Below are 23,711 nucleotides of genomic sequence, written 5' to 3' on the forward strand. Positions count from 1 at the left end.
CCAGGCGAGAATGCTGGAGCGGGTTGTTAGAGTGGGTATTTTACCTAACGTGGTGTTGGGAAACCAGCCAGTTTAGGTCCAGAGGTTCATGGCAACGGTTGCTAGGGACTTGGTCATTTTCAGAGCTTTTTGTCCTGTGGCCTTGGCAGAGGGCTCCACAACATACACTAGCACGTGTAGTAGTAGCTAGCCTTTTTCCTTCATCCCATCTTTTTCAGGGCTCTTGATCCTTACCATCTTCCTGTAGAACCCTTCTCACTCCCCCTCTCAGGGTCTTATCCAGCATCCCATTTCCCAGATGGGGAGACTGAGCCCACAGAGGGTACGCATAGCCCACAATCAGAGCAAGGGCAGGGCAGAACACTCCCAGCTCTGCCCTCCCCTGTGTGGACCCTGCCCTCTCTAGGCCCCTCACAGCCTCCCAGAGCCCTCTTCCAAATGGGCCCTTTATCTTCTGAATCTGATGCAGGTAATCCCCAGTCAGGCAGGTTTCTCTATTTCTGTTCTGCAGCAGTCACGCCTCGCCCCAGACCCTGGGCTGCTTGGAGACACAACCTGAACTCCCGCCAGGCTGTGTGCGCTCCCAAAGCCAGAATTTTAAGGGTTCTGAGCTTCCTGATTCCAGGCCTGGAAATGGGGTGTGAAGGCTTCCTGGCCCATGAGTGGAGAGGAGCTGCAGAGATCTTTGCCCTGCCCTCCTGTATGTGCTTTTGCCTGCCACACATTGGCCTTGGAAGTGCAGGGGTTGTTGTGAAACTGGAAGCCCAGAATCACCTTTGTCTGCACCACAGCCTGCTCACATGGGAGGTACTGAGTCCAGAGGAGCCAGTGTCCACAGGGGGTGGGGGAGTGAATCCTGAACTGATTCACAGGCAGCTCTCGGTAACACTGTGCTCCCCCTCCCCCCACCCTGTATCCAGACAGCTGCCAGGTGGGGAGGAAGTAAGGAAGCTGTGGGGATTGGCTGGCTTAGCCTGGCCCCTGGCAGCTTCCTCTAGATCTGGGGTCAGACCCAGCCATCCCAGGAGGAGAGCAGAAGAAGTTGTGTGGGACAAGCCAGCCCACACAGAAGGTAAGAGGCTGGGGGTCCTGGCCCAAGGTGAGGAAGGCAGATGCCCAAGGCAGGGTGGCTCCAGGGAGTGAGATGACCCGGGAGATGAGTGGATAAGTGTGTGTGTCTGTCTGTCTGTCTCTGTCTCTCCCTCTCCTCTGAATTTCTGTTTCTCCCTCCCCTCTCCCAGCGCCTGTCTGCCTGTCTCTGAGCCCTTCTTGCCGGTCCCCAGCACTCCCCATCCCTCCCCCTCACTCCCTTGCTCCTCTCCCTCTATCCGTCTCTGCCTCACAGCTCACCATTGCTGCCTCTTCCTTCATCCTCAGGATTCACCCTCCACCCCATCTGATCACGGGATGCTGGAGCTGAGCCTGTCCTGGCTGGGACTCGGGCCAGTGGCAGCCTCCCCGTGGCTGCTGCTGCTGCTGGTCGGGGCCTCCTGGATCCTGGTCCGCGTCCTGGCCTGGACCTACACCTTCTATGACAATTGCTGTCGCCTCCGATGTTTCCCACAGCCCCCCAAACGTAACTGGTTCTTTGGTCACCTGGGTCTGGTGAGTGTGGGCAGCAGGTTGGGTCTGGGAAATCAGGGTATGTGGACTTCCTGAGGGGTCAGGAATGGGCCCCAGGTTTTGGCTGGGGTCTAGGACAGCAGAGAAGACAGGGAGGCCAAGGAACCCCCTCTTCCCTCACTCATTAATCCCTCTACTCTGCCATCGAGACCTTCCCCACATCCTGTCCTTCCAGTCCTAGCCTGCTTTGGGGTCCATTCCCTGCCTGACTCCCACACATTATGCACCTGATAAGATCCACCATCCAGCGTCTGCTCTGCACATGACCCATATCCGTGTGTCTTGCTCTGAGCCACAGCTTTCCTAATGGAAATAACTACCACCTCCCCATTCCCACCTACAGGAGCACAGCTGCCGACCCCCTGCCCTGTCCAGGACCCCTTCCTCTAATTTAACTCTCATCCCTCTCCCAAAGATGTCCCAATAGGCCCGTTGCCCAATCTAGATAAAGTCAGCTACTCACTTCCTCTTTCAGAAACCTTCTTAGACCTACCCCACCTCCACACCTGCCTAGCTTGTGCCCCAGACTGTGACTTATGACTTGACCCCACTCAGGATGAATGAAACGGGTAATCGTCCAATCACGTAGTAACCACCTCCCAATTTGATGATGGTTTGGGGGAGCAGACACTAAGGTGCCCAGACCAGGACTGGAGCGATGTAAGCACTCAAAACAAATGCTTGATGACCGAGGTGATCAACTTGCCATCATCTCCCTCAGTCAAGGTCAGAGAGATTATATTCAGCTCCCCCTATCTCGCAGACAACTTTTCCTTTCATGCCTGGGATGAGAACTACAACTTGGGGGAGGACTTATTGCAGTTACTATTCATTAAGGCAGCGTTCACAGCGGAGGGTGTCCAAAGCTCACCGTGAAGATTTGCTGAGGTTCCAGATCTTCTGGTCTCAGCGAGCCCTGGAGGCAGCAGGAATGTTACAAAGTTCTCCAGTTCAGCCTTCCCTGCCTCCAAGGTCTTGGCCGTGGAGACCGGTTCAATCACTCTTCTGTGTGACTTCAGCTGAGCCACGCCCCCTCTCTGGGCTTTGGGGGGTTTTTTTTGTTTTGTTTTGTTTTTTTTATGGTTTTTTTTTCATTTATTTTTATTAGTTGGAGGCTAATTACTTTACAATATTGTAGTGGTTTTTGTCATACATGGACATGAATCAGCAATGGATTTACATGTGTTCCCCATCCCGATCCCCCCTCCCACCTCCCTCCCCACCCCATCCCTCTGGGTCTTCCCAGTGCACCAGGTCCGAGCACTTGTCTCATGCATCCAACCTGGGCTGGTGATCCTTTTCACCCTTGATAATATACATGTTTCGATACTGTTCTCTCAAAACATCCCACCCTCGCCTTCTCCCACAGAGTCCAAAAGTCTGTTCTGTACATCTGTGTCTCTTTTTCTGTTTTGCATATAGGGTTATCATTACCATCTTTCTAAATTCCGTATATATGTGTTAGTATACTGTAATGATCTTTATCTTTCTGGCTTACTTCACTCTGTATAATGGGCTCCAGTTTCATCCTCTCTGGGCTTTGAATCCTCACCTTAGGGCCTTGGGAGAGGGGAGCAAGTCACAAAGGTGAAAATGATCTATGTCACCTGCCTAGAGTACCTCGGGGTATTTGTCAGGTTTGAATGGAGCATTGTGAGGGAGAGGGTGCTTCACTAGGAGGCAACCCACACTTCTTCCCCTTTGAGGGGATATGGCATCCGTTTCTTCTTTTGAAAATGGCACAATTGAAGGGCATGCCCATAACTCACAGAGAAACAGACAGGATGCACTCTGCACAGAGCCTGAGCAGCGAAGGTTATAGATCATGTTCCCCCTTGGGTTAGCAGGCAGAGTTCATGTCTGTCCCTGGGGGATGGCCAGGGCTATAAGGTCAGAGGTCTGCAGAACCCTTGCCATGGAAGAAATCAGAAGCCAGGTGGAGCAGGAAAAACATGGGACGGGGTTGGACTAAAGCCCAGTCACCCTGCTACCCACAAAGCTGCCCACTGAGGACCTCCTTCTTAGATTGCCCTTGCACTGGGACCACTCCCAGGACAAGAAAAATGTGTCTTCTCAAGCCAAGATCTGCCTCCCTGCGGGCAGACAGCCTGTCTTCTCCCTGTGCCCTGGGATACACCCTTAGGATTTAGAGAGCCTTCAGGTCCCTTCCTCCCCCAGAGGGAAGGAGGAAGGAGAGATTCCCTCCATCTGTGCAGGATCCCACACTCTGTCCACTGCAGTGGACTCTCCTTCTGCAGAGTGATGGCCCTTACCTTGCTCACAGGTTTCCCCCACGGAGCAGGGCTTGAGCAAAGTAACTCAGCTGGTGACCAACTACCCCCACGGTTACTTGATGTGGATGGGCCCCATCATCCCCCTGGTCGTTTTCTGCCACCCTGACTGCATCCGGACTTTCGCCAGTGCCTCAGGTACCCAGGCAGAGCTTGTGGTGGTGGGTGCCATGACACACCTCAGGGCTTCCAGCCCCTCCCCGCCAAGCTTCCATGTGGCCCCTAAAGGACCCCAACCCCCTCCCCTCCTCTCTTGCCATCTTCCTCTTTCCTTCATGCATTGATCATCCCAATCTCACAGCCTCCTCCTTGCTCTCTCTCACTGCCATTTACACCCCACCCTGGTGTCCTGGGTAAAAGACAGGACTTGAAGATTCAGATTGAGGCAGAGAAATAGATCTGTGACCTGGTGTGGTCAGGAACTGGCCAGAGGGAAATGAGCTCTGCAAACCCAGAAAAGAAGCAAGGTTCTCTTCTGAGGGATGCTGGAAGGCTTCCTGGAGGAGGAGCAATGACGGCTTATGGCTGGTGTACATCTGAGTTGCTATTCACATGACATCCACCTCTCTGGTGGGTCACTTTCTTTCCCCCTGTCTTGGAGCTGGTCCACTTCTAGATCAGTGCCCTCCTTCTCCAGATGCCAGGAATCTTCCTGAGGAGACTCCACCCCACCCTGGCTCTCTTCCCTTGTCCCCTGCCCCTCCCATCCGCAGACAGATGACCAGGTAAGCAGGGGAACAGGCAGCGTGTAACAGAGACCTGGGTTCAGACCCCAGAATGCAGAGTGAACATGAGAAGGGCCCCAGCTCTCTCTGGCTGCTGAAGTCTCCTTCAGCTGTTAGTGGTGGAAATGCCACCCTGTATGATCTATGGAAAGAAAAGGAATTAAGTGACTGTGAAGTCCAAGGAGGGGTATCTTCAGACCCAGATATATCCATGTCTATATAATATCATAAGAAATCTGTTTTCATTGTTTAGTTCTCTGTTCCTCTGTGGTGGCTTCCCTATCGTCTTGGCAACACTGAATCCAACAAGCTCAACCCCCATGGAAAAGTGAGCTCATTGACAACATTCTCAGGAAAAGACACGGGATTTCCTTTGATTTCCCTAGCCTGTGTCATAGGACCCATTCAGAGTGTCCCTGAAACTCTGAGTATCCAGTCTTGGAGGTTGTTTAAGGGTCCTCTAAGCTGTTGTCTTGAGGTTCAGAGTGATTTGATGGTTAAGAACACAGACCCTGGGTTCAGACAGATGTGGGCACGTGTCTCAGGTTTATTGTCTGAGAGAACGTGGGCAACAGACTCCATTGTTCAGAGCCTCAGTCTCCTTATCAGGAATATGGGGATGGAAGAGAAGTCAGGGGAACACGGTGTTTGGGATCCAAACAGGGAAAGACCCTTCCTATCCTTATACTCAAGGGACCCCAATTATCACGTATGGAGGATAAGGGGAGAGAGGGTGGCAGGAGGCTGAGGACAGAGGAGCAGCTGCTGGAAGTGATTCATTGTCCCAGCTCTGGATCTCTGCCCTGGAGGTCCTTCCCTCTGGCAGCCTAGAAGAGTGTGAATTGGGTTCTATTTGTTCCTCTCCAGATTCAGAGCTCAGAGGAAGGTCTCCTGTACACACAGGGCCTGACCAGCACCTATGGGGATGCATGCTGCTGGTGGATGGGGCCCTGGCACCCAATCATCCGCATCTTCCACCCCACCTGCATCAAGCCTGTGCTCTTTGCTCCAGGTAGACACCTCCCTGGCCATAGCTTGCCCATTGCCATGGTCTCTGTGTTGCCTCTAGTTGTACAAGTGACCAGGATGCAGGCAGAGGGGGGCATAGCAAAGATGCCACTGTCTCCCACTGCAGAATCCCAGCTGCATGATCTCCAGTTATATCTGTGCAATGTCTGCTGAATGGCCACGTCTGATCAGATTTATGTTTCTACGTGGATTCTGGCTACAGTTGGTGTGTGTTATACCTAGTGATACCTGGTGTGTGTTTAAATCTGAGCTCAGAGATGTTCTCAGTCATGTCTAGAGCTCATCTGTGGCCAAGGACATGTGAGACATCTTGGAGCCTCTCTGGTTCTTGTCTGAGATGCTGTTAGAGATTGCCTGGTTCTCCTGCTGGTCACTTGTGGGTGTTAGTCTGAGGTCTGGGACTCCAGGGTCACTCTGCAAAATGCCCAAGACCTTATGTGAGTCTTGCCTGATGCAGGTCTTAGGCTCTGGTTGAGGCCCGTGTCATCAGTGTATTCAGGTCCTGTCTGGGGTCCACCTGGGGCACACCGAGGTCATGTCAGATGGTCTTCAGGCCCATGGCAAAGCATTCTGCGTCATGTCATATTGTGCCATTCATGGTGTGGCCTGTTAGGACTTGTTAAGACATGGGGCCAGGTCAGATGTCTCAGGAGGGGCCAGTGCTGGGGCAGGTGTGGTGTCCTAGGTCCCTGTAAAGGTGTTTTGTAAGGTCAGAAGATGCAATGTCCAGTCATGTCTCAGGCTGGGCTGTGTCTAAGCACTGTGAGTGTGTCTATGGGCTCTGTCTTTGCTCTGTTCTGTGCTGCGGCCTGGTCTGGTCTCCTCTCCCCTCCCAGCTTCCTGCGCTCTTGGTCCCGGTCTGGTATGTTGGGCTTGGAGAGGGAATGCAGACTCCTGGCTGGGAGCCTCCACTCCCCACCAAAAGACCCTCCCCTCCCCCTCTCCTTGGTCCCTGATGGTCCTCATTCATGTCAGCTGCCGCTGCACCCAAGGATGTGGTCTTCTACGACTTTCTGAAGCCCTGGCTGGGTGAGTAACTGTTTGTGAAGGGGGTTGGGGATGACCCTGGGGACCCAGGGGAAGGTCTTTCTTTGCTCAATCCCCGTGGCTGTCTCTGCTAGGGGATGGGCTCCTGCTGAGTGCTGGTGACAAGTGGAACAGGCACCGTCGCCTGCTGACGCCCGCCTTCCACTTCAACATCCTGAAGCCCTATATGAAGATTTTCACCAAGAGCACAGACATCATGCATGTGAGTCTCTTGAACCCATGGTCCCATCTGGAGTCTGGGGGACAACAGGGACGCAGAGACGTCTTGTCTGGATTTCTCCCTCTTCTGATTGTCTCAAGTCCATCATTCTTCCTTTCTCAGCCTCAGTGTCCTTGGCTATAAAAAGAGTGTAATATGATCCCTGCTTTGCAAGGTGGTCAAAATATCCTGCAAGCTGAGCTTCCCTGGTGGTTCAGATGGCAAAGAATCTGCCTGCAATCCCTGGGTCAGGAAGATCCCTTGGAGAAGGAAATGGCAACCCAGTGTTGCCATTCTCCAGTGTTCTTGCCTGGAGAATTCCATGGACAGGGGAGCCTGTCAGGCTACAGTCCATGGGGTCACAAAGAGTCGTATGTGACTGAATGACTAACACTTTCACTTTTTTTTTTCATTTATTTTTATTATTGGAGGCTAATTACTTTACAATATTGTAGTGGCTTTTGTCATACATTGACATGAATCAGCCATGGATTTACATGTATTCCCCATCCCAATCCCCTCTCCCACCTCCCTCTCTACCCGCTCCCTCTGGGTATTCCCCATGCACCAGGCCCGAGCACTTGTCTCATGCATCCAACCTGGGCTGGTGATCTGTTTCACCCTAGATAATATACATGTTTTGATGCTGTTCTCTCGAAACATCCCACCCTCACCTTCTCCCACAGAGTCCAAAAGTCTGTTCTGTACATCTGTGTCTCTTTTTCTGTTTTGTATATAGGGTTATCATTACCATCTTTCTAAATCCCATATATATGTGTTAGTATGTTGTAATGTTCTTTATTTTTCTGGCTTACTTCACTCTGTATAATGGGCTCCAGTTTCATCCATCTCATTAGAACTGATTCAAATGAATTCTTTTTAATGGCTGAGTAATATTCCATGGTGTATATGTACCACAGCTTCCTTATCCATTCATCTGCTGATGGGCATCTAGGTTGCTTCCATGTCCTGGCTATTATAAACAGTGCTGCGATGAACATTGGGGTGCACGTGTCTCTTTCAGATCTGGTTTCCTTGGTGTGTATGCCCAGAAGTGAGATTGCTGGGTCATATGGCAGTTCTATTTCCAGTTTTTTAAGAAATCTCCACACTGTTCTCCATAGTGGCTGTACTAGTTTGCATTCCCACCAACAGTGTAAGAGCGTTCCCTTTTCTCCACACCCTCGACAGCATTTATTGCTTGTAGACTTTTGGATAGCAGCCATCCTGACTGGTGTGTAATGGTACCTCACTGTGGTTTTGATTTGCATTTCTCTGATAATGAGTGATGTTGAGCATCTTTTCATGTGTTTCTTAGCCATCTGTATGTCTTCTTTGGAGAAATGTCTGTTTAGTTCTTTGGCCCATTTTTTGGTTGGGTCATTTATTTTTCTGGAATTGAGCTGCAGGAGTTGCTTGTATATTTTTGAGATTAATCCTTTGTCTGTTGCTTCGTTTGCTATTATTTTCTCCCAATCTGAGGGCTGTCTTTTCACCTTGCTTATAGTTTCCTTTGTAGTGCAAAAGCTTTTAAGTTTCATTAGGTCCCATTTGTTTATTTTTGCTTTTATTTCCAATATTCTGGGAGGTGGGTCATAGAGGATCCTGCTGTGATTTATGTCGGAGAGTAACACTTTCACTTTCAAGATATCATAATGGAGCCATGTCCCTGGCACATAGTAGATGCTCAGAAGGTGTTAGCTTCTGTTTTACCTTCACAGACGCCTTAGAATCTTGAGACATATTTGATGATAATAATGAATATCAGGCAGTAGTTATTTCTGAGTAACGAATCACTTGAAAACTATAAGGGTTTAGTATGCACAGTGAGACTGTGAGTCAGTTGACTGGTTTCTCTGGATGTGGATGGGGCCACTCATGTGCCAGTGATCTGCTGTGGGTCTGGTCGTGTTGGACTGCACCCTGCAAGCACTGCAAGACTCAAGACTGAAGAAAGAGCTGGAGTCAATAACACAGATGTACATCAGTGATTTAATGGATAAGGGGATCTTATGTGTCTGAAGCAAGGTCCTGGAGTGATATCCCATCATGTGTATCTGTGGCTGAGAGCAAGTATGTCGACATTTACTGATTAGGCTCCATGAGTAAGAGTAGGTGAAGCAGGGAGTGGTAGGTGAAGCAGGGACTGGTCAAGCCTGGGATGTACAGAGAACAAGAGGATAGCTGTCTTGGGTGGCCTGACCATACAGATAGGAAGCATTGCTGGTCTGGGGTCAGTCCTCTCAGAGGTTTGAAGCTTGGGTGGCTACAAGCTGATCTAGCATGACCTCAGGTAGGGCAAATAGACTTGCTTTCATGTGATTCTCTGCCTTCAAAAGGCATCTCAGGCTGGTTCACCTGGTAGAGGCAGGGTATGAAAAGACTGGGAGAAAGCTGCAGTGCCCCCTTGGGGTCTAGGTTTGGAGTGATCACCTCATCATTTTCACCACAGTCTGTTGACCAAAGAAAGTCCAAGGCCAGCTCAGAATCAAAGTATGGTGAAAGAGGCTCCACCTCCAAGTAGAGTTACTGAAAAGTTACATTGCAAAGGGCTTTGATATACACATAGGAAAGCAAAAAACTGGAGCACAGGTTTTTGTGAAGTGCCTGTGATTTTTTTTTTTTTCATACTTGCAAGCTGACAAGGGAGCTTGTGATTGTTTCCTGGATTCTGCCAGAATACGTGAGACTCCTGGGTCATAAACAAAGGTTAGCCCAGCAAACAACACATGCTTCTTGTGGGTTTGCATCCTTCATCCAAGTCACCAAATTTCATGCAAATAACACAGGTGGGCTTCTATGTATGTCTACTCATATATCACAGGGGAGGGAATATAAGGTTTAGGAACTCTGTGACATTTATAGCAGTTAGAAGCAAGCTTGATATTTTCCAGGGGGACACATTACCTCACTTCTCAAGGTTGTTTGCTACAAACACAGCTCTGAGAAATGGCCCAGGTAAAGAACATAGGGGTCTTACAATTTTTTGGCAAAACCAAAAAAAAAAGTGCAGGAGTACTCAGGGCCCATGGAGGACTATCTCTATCAACATAGGGATCATTTTCCGAATCAACTTATAACAATGAAAAGGATGAAACCTAACATTTGTTAGCACTTACTTTATGAAAAGTTGACCAACAGTGCACAAAGCATGGGCTCAACAGGTAAAGAATCTGCCTACAATGCTGGAGACTCAGGAGATGTGGGTTGGATCCCTGGGTTGGTAACATCCCCTAGATGAGAAAATGGCAACCCACTATACTATTCCTGCCTGAAAAATCCCAAGGACAGAGGAGCCTGTTGTGGGGGCAGAGGGGGGCACAGTCCAAAGTTCAGACACAGAGTCAGACACGACTGAGTAACCAAGCTCACACTCATGCACACAGAGTTGGGAGGTAGAGTCAGGATTACAGAACCCAGATCTTCGGACTCCCGGTCATGGAGACTTCATGTCCTAATAGTAACAGTTTTCACTCCTCCGTGAGCCTGGTGGGTGCCTGGGACCAGGAGACAGAGTCCAGGGAGTGCATCCTGGTATCTGGGGTTAGGAAAGGGCACCAAGGAGGCAGTTCTCAACCTCTGCTGTGTCCCCTTCTCTGTCCAGGCCAAGTGGCAGCGTCTAATCACAGAGGGCCACACACATCTGGACATGTTTGAACACATCAGCCTCATGACCCTGGACAGTCTGCAGAAATGTGTCTTCAGTTATGAGAGCAATTGCCAAGAGTGAGTCTCACGAACGGGCCTGGGGATCATGAGCCACAGACCCATGGGAATAGATGGGTAAGGAAGGGTTGACCAGGACAATCAGAAAGGTCTTCTTGGAGCAGGTGTGTCAGATCTGGACATTGAGGAACAAGAAGGGGAAAGAGAAGATGCCATCCTTTTAGGTAGGTAGAACTGTTTGATAAAGGCCAGGATGCAAGGAAGAGCAAGGTATGTGCAATAGTGAGGAGACATCTTGAAAATAAGGGTGGAGGCAAGGGCATCTTTATATCTTAAGGACATTCTGAAACCAAAGAGGATATGAAGTTTCTCCTGAGCTTTCCAGAGAGCCATGGAAGGTGTTTGAGGAGAAGAGGGTTCTGTTCAAAGTTTATTTCAGACATTGTTGCATTTTCACGCTCTCATCCTGTAGGAAGCCCAGTGATTATATCGCGGCCATCTTGGAGCTCAGCGCGCTTGTGGCAAAACGGTGTCAGCAGCTCTTCCTGCACATGGACTTCCTGTATTACCTCACCCTTGATGGGCGACGCTTCCGCAGGGCCTGCCGCCTGGTGCACGACTTCACAGATGCCGTCATCCAGGAGCGGCGCCGCACCCTCCCCAAGGAAGGTATTGAGGACTTCCTCAAGGAAAAGGAGAAGACCAAGACTTTGGACTTTATTGATGTACTCCTGCTGACCAAGGTGGGCTCCTCTGGGATCTGAATTCAAGAAGCGGTATAGACCTTGGGAACTTGATTTAATCAAAGAGCTTGAACTGGATGCAGAGGGTGCTGGGCAGCCATGTGAGACTCTTGTTGAAGGAAGGGCTGGGTCAGGGGTAAGTTTTAGAGATGACCATGGGAACGCACAGGGCATCCCTTGTGGCTCACACAGTAAAGAATCCACCTCCAGTGCAGGAGGCCCAGGTTCAATCCCCAGGTCAGGAAGATCCCCGGAAGTAGGAAGTGGCAACCCACTCCAGTAGTCTTGCCTAGAGAATTCCATGGACAGAGGAGCTTGATGGGGTTCAGTCCATGGGGTTGCAAAGAGTCGGACAGGACTGAGTGACTAACACACACACACGTGGGGTGCAGCCTGCAGGGGACTGAAACTGTGAAGGCCTGAGATTTTACTCTACTTCCAAATCAGTAAGTTAGTCTACTACAGAAATAGACTGTGTATATCCATGTATAGATACAGAACACTGGATCATAAGAATCCATTTATTACTTATGGCAGGCCAAGTAGCCAGAGTAGAATGGTGTCTCTGTTCCCCAACCCCAAGTTCCTCTGAGAGCTCCACTATCACTTTATCTTCCAGTGTAGCCATGCTTAATGTTACAGAACAAATACCTTCCATTTTTTTTAATTTTTTAATTAATTCATTTTGATTGGAGGCTAATTACTTTACAATACTGTAGTGGGTTTTGCCACACATTGACATGAATCCACTATGGGTGTACATGTGTTCCCCATCCTGAACCCCCCTCTCACCTCCCTCCCCATCCCATCCCTCAGGGTCATCCCAGTGCACCATCCCTGAGCACCCTGTCTCAAGCATCGAACCTGGACTGGTGATCTGTTTCACATATGATAATGTACATGTTTCAATGCTATTCTCTCAAATCATGCCACCCTCACCTTCTCCCACAGAGTCCAAAAGACTTCTATACATCTGTGTCTCTTTTGCTGTCTCGCATATAGGGTCATCATTACCATCTTTCTAAATTCTGTATGTATGCATTAGTATACTGTATTGGTGTTTTTCTTTCTGGCTTACTTCGCTCTGTATAATAGACTCCAGTTTCATCCACCTCATTAGAATTGATTCAAATGTATTCTTTTTAATGGCTGCGTAAATAGTCCATTGTGTATATGTACCACACCTTTCTTATCCATTCGTCTGCTGATGGACATATAGGCTGCTTCCATGTCCTGGCTATTATAAACAGTGCTGCGATGAACGTGCCTCTTTCAGTTCTGGTTTCCTCAGTGTGTATGCCCAGCAATGGGATTGCTGGGTCATATGGCAGTTCTATTTCCAGTTTTTTAAGGAATCTCATCACTGTTCTCCATAGTGGCTGTACTAGTTTGCATTCCCACCAACAGAGTAAGAGAGTCCCCTTTTCTCTGCACCCTCTCCAGGATTTATTGTTTGTAGACATTTTGATAGCAGCCATTCTGACCGGCTTGAGATGGTACCTCATTGTGGTTTTGATTTGCATTTTCCTAATAATGAGTGATGTTGAGCATCTTTTCATGTGTTTGCTAGCCATCTGTATGTCTTCTTTGGAGAATTGTCTGTTTAGTTCTTTGGCCCGTTTTTTTTTATTAGGCCGTTTATTTTTCTGGAATTGAGCTGCAGGATCTGCTTGTATATTTTTGAAATTAATTCTTTGTCAGTTGCTTCATTTGCTACTATTTTCTCCCATTCTGAAGGCTGTCTTTTCACCTTGCTTATAGTTCCCTTCAGTGTGCAAAAGCTTTTAAGTTTAATTAGGTCCCATTTGTTTATTTTTGCTTTTATTTTCATTACTCTGGGAGGTGGGTCATAGAGGATCCTGCTGTGATTTATGTCAAAGAGTGTTTTGCCTATGTTTTCTCTAGGACTTTTATAGTTTCTGGTCTTACGTTTAGAACTTTAATCCACTTTGAGTTTGTTTTTGTGTACGGTGTTAGAAAGTGTTCTAGTTTCATTCTTTTACAAGGGGTTGACCAGTTTTCCCAGAACCAGCTCTTAGTTTTGTTGTTTTTTGCTATAGTCTCCTTTGTTTCTTTTTCATTTATTTCTGCCCTAATTTTTATGATTTCTTTCCTTCTACTAACCTTGGGGTTCTTCATTTCTTCTTTTTCCAGTTGCTTTAGGTGTAGAGTTAGGTTGTTTATTTTATTTTTCTCTTGTTTCTTGAGGTAAGCTTGTGTTACTGTGAACCTTCCCCTTAGCACTGCTTTTACTGAATCCCATAGGTTTTGGGTTGTTGTGTTTTCATTTTCATTCATTTCTATGCATATTTTGATTTATTCTTTTATTTCTTCTGTGATTTGTTGGTTATTCAGAAGCATGTTTTTTAGCCTCCATATTTTTGTATTTTTAATAGTTTTTTTCCTGTAGTTGACATTTAATCTTAACACATTGTGATCAGAAAAGATGCTTGAGATGATTTCAGTTTTTTTGAATTTTCCAAGGCTAGATTTGTGGCCCAGGATGTGATCTGTCCTGGAGAAGGTTTCGTATGCACTTGAAAAAAAAGGTGAAATTCATTGTTTTGGGGTGAAATGTCCTATAGATATCAATTAGGACTAACTGGCCCATTGTATCATTAAAGTTTGTGTTTCCTTGCTAATTTTATATTTAGTTGATCTATCCATAGGTGTGAATGGGGTATTAAAGTCTCCCACGATTATTGTATCATTGTTAATTTCCCCTTTCATACTCGTTAGCATTTGCCTTACACATTGCGGTGCTCCTATGTTCAGTACATACATATTTATAATTGTTATATCTTCTTCTTGGATTGATCCTTTGATCACTTTTTAGTGCCTTCTTTGTCTCTTTTCATGGCCTTGATTTCAAAGTCTATTTTATTTGATATGAGTATTGCTACTCCTGCTTTCTTTTGGTCTCCATTTGCATAAAATATCTTTTTCCAGCCCTTCACTTCCAGTCTATATGTGTCCCTTGTTTTGAGGTGGGTCTCTTGTAGACGGCATATATAGGGGTCTTGTTTTTGTATCCATTCAGTCAGTCTTTGTCTTTTGGTTGGGGCATTCAACCCATTTACATTTAAGGTAATTATTGATAAGTATGATCCAGTTGTCATTAACTTTGTTGTTTTGGGTTCCAGTTTGTACACCTTTTCTGTGTTTCCTGTCTAGAGAAGATCCTTTAGCATTTGTTGAAGAGCTGGTTTGGTGGTGCTGAATTCTCTCAGCTTTTGCGTGTCTGTAAAACTTTTGGTTTCTCCTTCATATTTGAATGAGATCCTTGCTGGGTACAGTAATCTGAGTTGTGGGTTTTTCTCTTTCATCAATTTAAGTATGTCCTGCCATTCCCTTCTGGCCTGAAGAGTTTCTATTGAAAGATCAGTTGTTATCCTTATGGGAATTCCCTTGTGTGTTATTTGCTGCTTTTCCCTTGCTGCTTTTAATATTTGTTCTTTGTGTTTGATCTTTGTTAATTTGATTAATATGTGTCTTGGGGTGTTTTGCCTTGGGTTTATCCTGTTTGGGACCCTCTGTGTTTCTTGGATTTGGGTGACTGTTTCCTTCCCCATTTTAGGGAAGTTTTCAACTATTATCTCCTTAGGTATTTTCTCATGGTGTTTCTTTTTGTCTTCTTTTCTGGGACTCCTGTGATTCGAATGTTGGGACATTTAACATTGTCCCAGAGGTCTCTGAGGTTGTCCTCATTTCTTTAAATTCTTTTTTCTGTTTTCCTCTCTGCTTCATTTATTTTCACCATTCTATCTTCCACTTCACTTATCCTATCTTCTCCCTCAGTTATTCTACTGTTGGTTCCCTCCAGAGTGCTTTTGATCTCAGTTATTGCATTATTCATGATTGATTGGCTCTTTTTTTCCCATTTATTAGTTGAAGGCTAATTACTTTACAATATTATAGTGGAATATTACTCAGCCATTAAAAAGAATTCATTTGAATCAGTTCTAATGAGATGGATGAAACTGGAGCCCATTATACAGAGTGAAGTAAGCCAGAAAGATAAAGACCAATACAGTATACTAACGCATATATATGGAATTTAGAAAGATGGTAATGATAACCCTATATGATTGACTCTTTTATTTCTTCTAGGTCCTTTTTAAACTTTTCTTGCATCTTCTCAATCCTTGTCTCCAAACTATTTATCTGTAACTCCATTTTGTTTTCAAGATTTTGGATCATTTTTACTGTCATTATTCTGAATTGTTTCTTCAGGTAGACTCCCTATCTCCTCCTCTTTTGTTTGGTTTGGTGGGCATTTATCATGTCCCTTAACCTGCTGAATATTCCTCTGCCTTTTCATCTTGTTTATATTGCTGTGTTTGGGGTGGCCTTTCTGTATGCTGGAAGTGTGTGGTTCCTCTTTATTGTGGATATTCCTCCCTGTGGGTGGGGTTGAACGAGTGCCTTGTTAAGGTTTCCTGCTTAGGGGAGCTTGCGTCGGTGTTCTGGTTGGTGGAGCTGGATCTCTTCTCTCTGGAGTGCAATGAAGTGTCCAGTAGTGAGTTTTGAGATGTCTATGGGTTTAGTGTGACTTTTGGCCACCTGTATTTTAATGCTCAGGGTTATGTTCCTGCGTTGTTGGAGAATTAGCTTGGTATGTCTTGCCCTGAAAGTTGTTGGCTCTTGGGTAGAGCTTGGTTTCAGTGTCTGTATGGAGGCTTTGGGATGAGCTCTTGTCGGTTAATGTTCCCTGGAATCAGGAGTTTTCCAGTGTTCTCAAGTTTTGGATTTATGCCTCCTGCCTCTGGCTTTCAGTCTTATTCTTACAGTAGCCTCAAGACTTCTTCATCCATACAGCACCAACGATAAAACATCTAGGTTAATGGTGAAAAGATTCTCCACAGTGAGGGACACCAGAGAGGTTCACAGAGTTACATGGAGAAGGGAGAGGAGGGAGATAGAGGTGACCAAGAGGGAGAAATCAAAAGCGGAGAGAGCAATCTAGCCAGTAATCAACTCCCTATGTGTTCTCCACAGTCTGGAACTCTCAGAGAAGTTCACAGTTACATAGAGAAGAGAAGAGGGAAGAAGGATATAGAGGTGACCAGGAGGAGAAGAGGGGGAATCAAAAGGAAAGAGACAGATCTAGCCAGTAATCAGTTCCCTAAGTGTTCTCCATGGCCCAGAACACCCACAGAGATTCACAGATTCAGGTAGAGAAGAGAAGGGGGACGGAGGAGATAGAGGTGACCTGGGGGAGAGAAAGGAGAGTCAAAAGGGAAGAGAGCAATCAAGCCAGTAATCACACTCCTAAGTTAAAATGGGTACTGAAGATTAGATTCTTAAAGGTACAAAATCGGTAACAAGTACCAAAAAGCAAAGATTAAAAATCTAGTGTAGAAGTTAGACTCTCAAAAATACAATATTAAAAAATCACAAAAATTATAAAATATATATATGAAATTTGCTTTAAAAATAGGGTCTTTTTTTGCAAGGTAACAGTAGGTTATAAAAATGAAAATTAAAAGAGACACGTGTACCCCAATGTTCATCGCAGCACTGTTTATAATAGCCAGGACATGGAAGCAACCTAGATGCCCATCAGCAGATGAATGGATAAGGAAGCTGTGGTACATATACACCATGAAATATTACTCAGCCATTAAAAAGAATTCATTTGAACCAGTTCTAATGAGATGGATGAAACTGGAGCCCATTATACAGAGTGAAGTAAGCCAGAAAGATAAAGAACAGTTTATTTATTTTAATTGGAGGATAATTACTTTACAATATTGTAGTGGTTTTACCTCCAGTTTTTGAAATTTGGAACATACACAGGACTTCTTCTCCTTTTTCCCTTTGTTTGAGGAGGGAAGGGAGAAGGAGAAAGAGAGAGGAGGGAAGTGAAGGGAGGGGTGTGGAGGGGAAGAGAAAATAGTGGAGAGGAGAGAAGAATAGACAAGAACACAACAGAGATGAGAAGAGGTTGTTTTGGAACTTAAACAGAACCTCTTCACTGAGAAGGCAAAGTTTGCATGTTCTACAGGTGTACAACCCATTCCTTATCTCCAGGAGGCATTAAGAATGGGTTTTAATCTCTACTTCTAAGGTAAACTTGTCATCAGTCATCCTGTAACCCAGGTTACATCATGTAGGAACATGAAAATATTTATGAATCATTGATTCCTTTTACCATGGATGCCATAGGAGGCAAAGAGTTCAAGGAGGAGGTCTGTGGGTGGGGCATCTGGTGGTACTGAGCAAAGGAGGTCTAGGACTTCAGGTTGAGCTTGGGTTTCTAGATGGACGATGGAGCTTCAGAGATTGTCTCAGTTTAGGCTTAGTGGCCCTCAGAACTTGTGTGAATCTGGGAATCTTGCTTTCTCTCCAGGATGAAGATGGGAAGGGATTATCAGATGAAGACATCCGAGCTGAAGCTGACACCTTCATGTTTGAAGGTGAGGGTCCCAGTGTGGAACTACACAGGGGGGTGGGTCTCTCCACCAACCCAGGAACTTGGCAAGTGGACCCTGGATCATGCCATCCCTCCCCATCCCCCCATGGGCTAAGGTGAGGGTGCTGTCCAGATTGTAGTGCTGAAGTAGGCCAGAGACCCAGGCCTCTCTGGATGCTCCTCAGGCCATGACACCACAGCCAGTGGCCTCTCCTGGGTCCTGTACAACCTTGCAAAACACCCAGAATATCAGGAGCGCTGCCGGCAGGAAGTGCGAGAGCTCCTGAAGGACCGTGAGTCTAAAGAGATTGAATGGTGAGTGCAAGTCTTCGTGGCCTTTTTCTGAGCCCCTGCTTCCTGGTTTTGGAAGAGTGAAAATATTCTTGTGGATTCTGTCCTTATTTCTTAGTGGGAATGTGAGAAGATCCCAGAGACAGGGTCTGGGAAAAGTTTGCAGGTTTGGGGGATAGGAAGTCCTGCATTAACTAGCAACAATTTGTGAGGGCAGGTGATACCAGTGAGCACCTATTCAGTAAATGAACTTTCCCTCCACTTCTTTACTTTTCTCTCTGAAGTCACGTGTTTTCAAAAATCTTCATTCTATTTCCTCATATCCTAATTCCTCATATTATTTAGTCCAGGATTTAAAAGGAACACCTGAGGACTAAAGTCATTCAACTCCTTTCCAGGAATATCTGCATCTTCTTCCATCTATTCCCCATTTAGGAAACACTGCAAAACTGCCTCCCTCTCCCCAGTTCTATGCCCTCTCCAATTCTCCCCATCTCATTGTGTGTCCTGGACTCAGGAAGGACCAGCCCCAGCTTTGCCTTCCAGGATCTCCCAGCCTGGTGGGAGAATAGTCCCAGGTCAGGACACTCCCAGTGTGCATGGACCAGGATGGGGTTTGATATGATAGGTTTGTGGAAAACAGATTATTTAATAATATTAACATGCTATTCCAGAGTATGGAATGGATATCCATTTTTAGATATTCACATAATCTTTAAGCTTTTAATAGAGTCTAAAATTTTAGCATAGAAATCTTAGGCAGCTTTTGCTAAACAAACCCTTAGGTACCTCTTGTTCCTATGGTGAATCATATAGTCTATCTGGATTGAGAAACATTTATAACTTCATTTGGAATATAGACATTCACATGTCTTCCAGATATTTTATATCATCACCATCTTTTCTTTCATCTATTATATTATTTCTAAAGAAAAACTAATAATTTATTGGTATAAATTTCTTGCCCAGTGAACATAGTAAGTGCTAGATATGGTCTCATATCAACAGGACAAAGAAAGATCATTTATACCAAAAACTCTTGTAACAACTGGAGAGCTACATGGAAAAAGGTTAATTCAACATGGTCTTATGTCTTATAAGAAAATAATATATACACTAATCAAATATTTAAAATAGAAAATAAAAGAGCCTTGGGACATCCCTAGTGGTCCAGTGGTTAAGAATTCACCTTGCAATGCAGGAGACTTAGGTTTGATCCCTGGTCGGGGAACTAAGATCCCATGTGTGCAATAGCAGCTAAGCCGACACGCAGCTAAACAGTCCATGGGCCCAGTGAAAGATCCCGCCTGACACAACAAAGATCTGATGCAACTAAGCCCTGCTGCAACCAAACAAATAAATAATTTTTTCAGAAAATAATAAAATAAACGAGTCTTAAAGGCTCTCTTAGAGGAAACCAGGGGAAATTATTTTATAGCTCCAGAGTAGGAAAGGCCTTATTTTGGACACAAGTCCCAAGAGATGTACAAGAAGAGCTTGACACACTGTTACATGAAAAAGATACAGAGCAATGTGTATGGTATACAGCATGATACTGCATAATTATTAATACAAAAAGGTACTCCTAGAAGGATAAGGATCCATAAAGAATAACCATTAGTCAAACTGTGAGGAAGGGAAAGGAGTGATACTGAGACATGGGGTGGTGTTTTGTGGTCTTCCGATTTAGAACTAGCTAACTATATCAGCTATTAAGAATTTAAATCACCACACAAAATTAAGGGGATAAAGAGAAAGAATTCAGTTCCATTACTGGGTCTTATCTTCAATATTTGTACCAGTTTTGCAGTGAGTTGCTTCCCTGATAGTTCAGTTGGTAAAGAATCTGCCTGCAATGCAGGCGACCCCAGTTTGATTCCCAGGTTGGAACAATTCTCTGGAGAAGGGATAGGCTACCCACTCCAGTGTTCTTCGGCTTCCCTTGTGGCTCAGCTGGTAAACAACCCCTCTACAATGCGGGAGACCTGGGCTCGATCCCTGGGTTGGGAAGATCCACAGGAGAAGGAAAAGGCTACCCACTCCAGTATTCTGGCCTGGAGAATTCCATGGATGGTATAGTCCATGGGGTCACAAAGAGTCGGACGTGACTCTCACTTTCACCTTTTCCAGTGAATTCTCTCATTTTCTAAGTATAAAATCACTATCTGCCAAAAATGACACATTTACCCCCATGTTTCAAATGGCATTTCTCTCTTTCCCCCCTTCTAAGTTCATTAGCTAGTATCCCTAGTGCTGTTATAAATAAGAGTAAACATTGAATCTGACTTTTTATTTCTTTCTCATTTGCCTTTTGATTTTTCTGTCTTACCATAAAGAATATTTCATTTTTAAACAAATTAGTAAACTTTCTTTTTGGTTGGTTCTTTGATATTTTGCTTAGAAAAGCTTCTGAAAATATGTGGCTAAATTTTGTCTGGTACTTCTGTGATTTTTCTTTCTTTTTAGAAACCATCTTATTGAGCTGTGATGGACAAAGAAAAAGTTGTACATATTTAATGTATACAACGTAATGGGTTTGGCACTATTTGATCCATCTATGATTATGTCATAGACAGAAGGGATCTTATAGGGCAGTAGGAGTGCTGGAAGCTGGCATGTCTATTTTTGCTCCCTGAATAATTGTCGTGGGGGTTCCTTAGGGACGACCTGACTCAGTTGCCCTTCCTGACCATGTGCATCAAGGAGAGTCTGCGGTTGCACCCCCCAGTCACCGTCATCTCTCGCTGCTGTACCCAGGACATCATGCTTCCAGACGGCCGGGTCATCCCCAAAGGTGTTCACAATGACTGTGGGATGAGGCTCCTGGTCAGAAAGGGGGCCCATCAGGCAGGTTGAACCTAATTCTGACTGGTCCCTCCTCTCCCACAGGTGTTATCTGCCTCATCAGTATTTTCGGGACCCACCACAACCCATCTGTGTGGCCAGACCCTGAGGTGATGCCTCCGCGACGCCCTACCTCCATCACCCCTGTCCATTCCCTTTGGCGGACCCAAGGGCGACTACAGAATTCTGATTGGCCAATCAGACATCACTTCCCTCCCATTATACACACATCTGCCTCTCTAAGGATGGATGTTCTGGGAGATACCACCCAGGAACCCTGTCTTGTCTTGCCCCCAGGTCTATGACCCCTTCCGCTTCGAGCCAGAAAACATCAAGGGGAGGTCACCTCTGGCTTTTATCCCCTTCTCAGCGGGTCCCAGGTGAGGACATTGGGCATTTGAGGTGAGGATGGAGTAGTGGGAGCGGGGGTCTGGGACTGAGATTCCAGGCTTAACTGTAGGGGTCAGGAAGACGGGAAGTTTAAGGCTGTGTTTCCCTCCCCTCCCCCAGACATAATGGCAAGGGCCTAGGGAATGGTGGGGGGCACAAGGAGGGGTCCACAGTGTGCTGAGAGGCTGGTTCCCCTGTGTTCTGGTCTGAGTTCAGGATTGGAGTGTGGGCAAGGGCCTGGGGATATGCAAGCCCACGCGGGGGTTCCTGACATGGTTAGCTTCCTTCTCTACCACTGTGCGTGTAAGTTGTGGGCCGGGTGCTGCGGAGCCCAGATGAGGGTTCCAGGTGCAGTCAGAGCCCCCGCTCCCGCCCATAGGAACTGCATCGGGCAGACATTCGCCATGACCGAGATGAAAGTGGTCCTGGCGCTCACGCTACTGCGCTTCCGCGTCCTGCCAGATGAGGAGGAGCCTCGCCGGAAGCCAGAGCTGATCCTGCGCGCGGAGGGCGGACTTTGGCTGCGGGTGGAGCCGCTGAGCGCCGGGCACCAATGACGCATCCACCTTCTGGCCTGAGATCCGCCATAACCATAGACACCTCACTTCAGATTCCCAGGAATAAATCTGGGACTTCGCTGGCAGTGCAGTGGTTAAGACTTTGTGCTTCCACTGCAAGGGGCACGGGATCCTGATCCGGGAGCTCACGTCTGTCCCAAGCCTCACTGAGAGCCAGCAGGGGGTCCCTGGGGCCTAGACAGATCCAGGCCGATGGGTGCCGCTGTGAACCTGGCGGGGGAGGCGGGGGGAGGCGGGGGGAGGGTGGGGGAATGGGGGCAAATTTTGTTATGATACTGAAGCTCCATCTTGGATCATGACGACAACATGACTTTTTAAGGAAGGTGAAGCAGAGAGCTAGATGCAGTCAGGGTCAGATGACCCTGGATCCACCACTCCCTCCTTACAAACGTTTGCCATTTTTAGCTATTTGGCTGGGTTGGGGAAAATCTCTCTCTAAGCCTCAGTGCCTTTATTACATAATAGTAGCCACCTTGCGATGTTGTGGAGATTTATGAAAAGCTTGTGCAGAGTCCAAAAGTCTGTTCTGTACATCTGTGTCTCTTTTTCTGTTTTGCATATACGGTTATCATTACCATCTTTCTAAATTCCGTATATACTACAATATTGTAAAGTAATTAGCCTCCAACTAATAAAAATTAAAAAAATAAAAATAGTGAGAAATGGACCAAAAAAAAAAAAAAAAAGAAAAGAAAAGCTTGTGCAAAATGACTGACTCAGTATCTGGTAAGCATCCCTACTGAATGTGCGTTCATTTCCACACTTGTTTTTGCATCACTTTTTCACATTTAAAATGCTTTAAAGTCATAAAAGTTACACTGAAGTTTGGAGACATGCGGAAACCTGCTGTTGAAGAAACCTGCCGTTAGAAGATTCAGCAAATTCAAATTCTCCATAGTTAGATCTGTTACACAGTTACAGGCTGCTCTGCTGTGAAACAGACCTGAAGCTAAGAACCAAAAAGAAAAATTTTCCCTCAGAGAGGCATGACCCAGGACTTCATTTTCATCAGGATGTTCTAGGAAGCGGAGGTGAAGAGAGTCCTCAATAGTGAGAGAAGGTGGAGGGGGCAGGAGTGGGGCCACTTCCTTCAGCACCTGGGACAGCAGCTGCTCCAGGACTAGCCCCACTGAGGTGGCAGGGGGTCCTGGGATGGTCTTAGTATCAGACCCTTTTGGGGTTCTACAAGCTGGGGTCAGAAGACTTAATGGTTGAATAATAAGAAATAAATCCTATATCATGAAATTAGTAAATATTTCATGTATTCTATGCTGAAAATTGCATATGTTCTTCTTTGCCTTCAGAGTTCTTATTAAAATGTTTTTCTTTAAAAACAAAACAGAAAAGTGGGGGGGAACTGCCCTGGTGGTCTGATAGCTTAGATTCAGTGCTCTCAATGCAGGTAGCCCAGGTTCAATATCTGGTCCATGAACTATATTCCACATGCCACAACTAAGAGTTTGCATCCTGTAAATACAGATTCTGCAGGCTGTGACCAAGACCCAGAACAGGCAGATAAATAAGTAAATATTTATTAATGCTTTTCCTTTCCCCCAAATTATACCTTGTCATAGAAAAAAAAACCACAGTGAAGAAAAAGTAAGAAATAAGCGTCATATCCATAATCCAAACATGCCAAAGTAATCACTTCATATTCTCTCACATATACTGCCAAATTTTAAAGTGAAAGTATCAGTTGCACCCAGCTCTTTGCAACTCCATGAACTGTAGCCGACAAGGCTCCTCTGTCCATGGAATTCTCCTAGCAAGACTACTGGAGTAGGTAGAAGATTCCCTTCTCCAAGGGATCTTCCTGACCCAGGGATCGAACCTGAGTCTCACACATCACAGGCAGATTCTTTACTGACTG

The 23,711-nt window shown here is 46.1% G+C and overlaps 1 protein-coding gene across 4 annotated transcripts; it reads left to right on the forward strand.

Moving 5' to 3' along the window:
- The first annotated feature begins 850 nt into the window (after positions 1 to 850).
- On the forward strand, positions 851 to 23,080 carry LOC122699323 (cytochrome P450 4F3). Of its 4 annotated transcripts, none has more exons than XM_043911135.1 (13): positions 853 to 1,072; positions 1,378 to 1,605; positions 5,507 to 5,651; positions 6,644 to 6,697; positions 6,790 to 6,917; positions 10,519 to 10,640; positions 11,053 to 11,323; positions 17,676 to 17,742; positions 17,924 to 18,053; positions 20,690 to 20,823; positions 20,919 to 20,983; positions 21,171 to 21,253; positions 21,643 to 23,080. In XM_043911135.1, the coding sequence occupies exons 2-13, from the start codon at positions 1,408 to 1,410 to the stop codon at positions 21,818 to 21,820; spliced, it is 1,575 nt and encodes a 524-aa protein (XP_043767070.1). In that variant the 5' UTR covers positions 853 to 1,072; positions 1,378 to 1,407; the 3' UTR covers positions 21,821 to 23,080. The 4 variants fall into 4 exon arrangements, with proteins under 4 accessions (XP_043767071.1, XP_043767070.1, XP_043767069.1 ...); XM_043911134.1 differs by lacking the exon at positions 5,507 to 5,651 and adding an exon at positions 3,908 to 4,052 and having other exon boundaries at positions 854 to 1,072; XM_043911137.1 differs by lacking the exons at positions 853 to 1,072; positions 1,378 to 1,605 and adding an exon at positions 3,965 to 4,052.
- Positions 23,081 to 23,711: the final 631 nt, after the last annotated feature.

Source organism: Cervus elaphus, chromosome 9 (genome assembly GCF_910594005.1).
Source record: "Cervus elaphus chromosome 9, mCerEla1.1, whole genome shotgun sequence".
Lineage (NCBI taxonomy): Eukaryota > Metazoa > Chordata > Mammalia > Artiodactyla > Cervidae > Cervus > Cervus elaphus.

What these genes read in the sequence shown, in the direction of transcription:
- LOC122699323 (XM_043911135.1), top strand. Translation starts at nt 1,408, where the DNA reads ATGCTGGAGCTGAGCCTGTCCTGGCTGGGACTCGGGCCAGTGGCAGCC. An exon ending in CTGTGTGGCCAGACCCTGAG is followed by an intron (nt 20,984 to 21,170) that starts GTGATGCCTCCG and finishes TCTTGCCCCCAG; the next exon opens with GTCTATGACCCCTTCCGCTT. An exon ending in CCCTTCTCAGCGGGTCCCAG is followed by an intron (nt 21,254 to 21,642) that starts GTGAGGACATTG and finishes TCCCGCCCATAG; the next exon opens with GAACTGCATCGGGCAGACAT.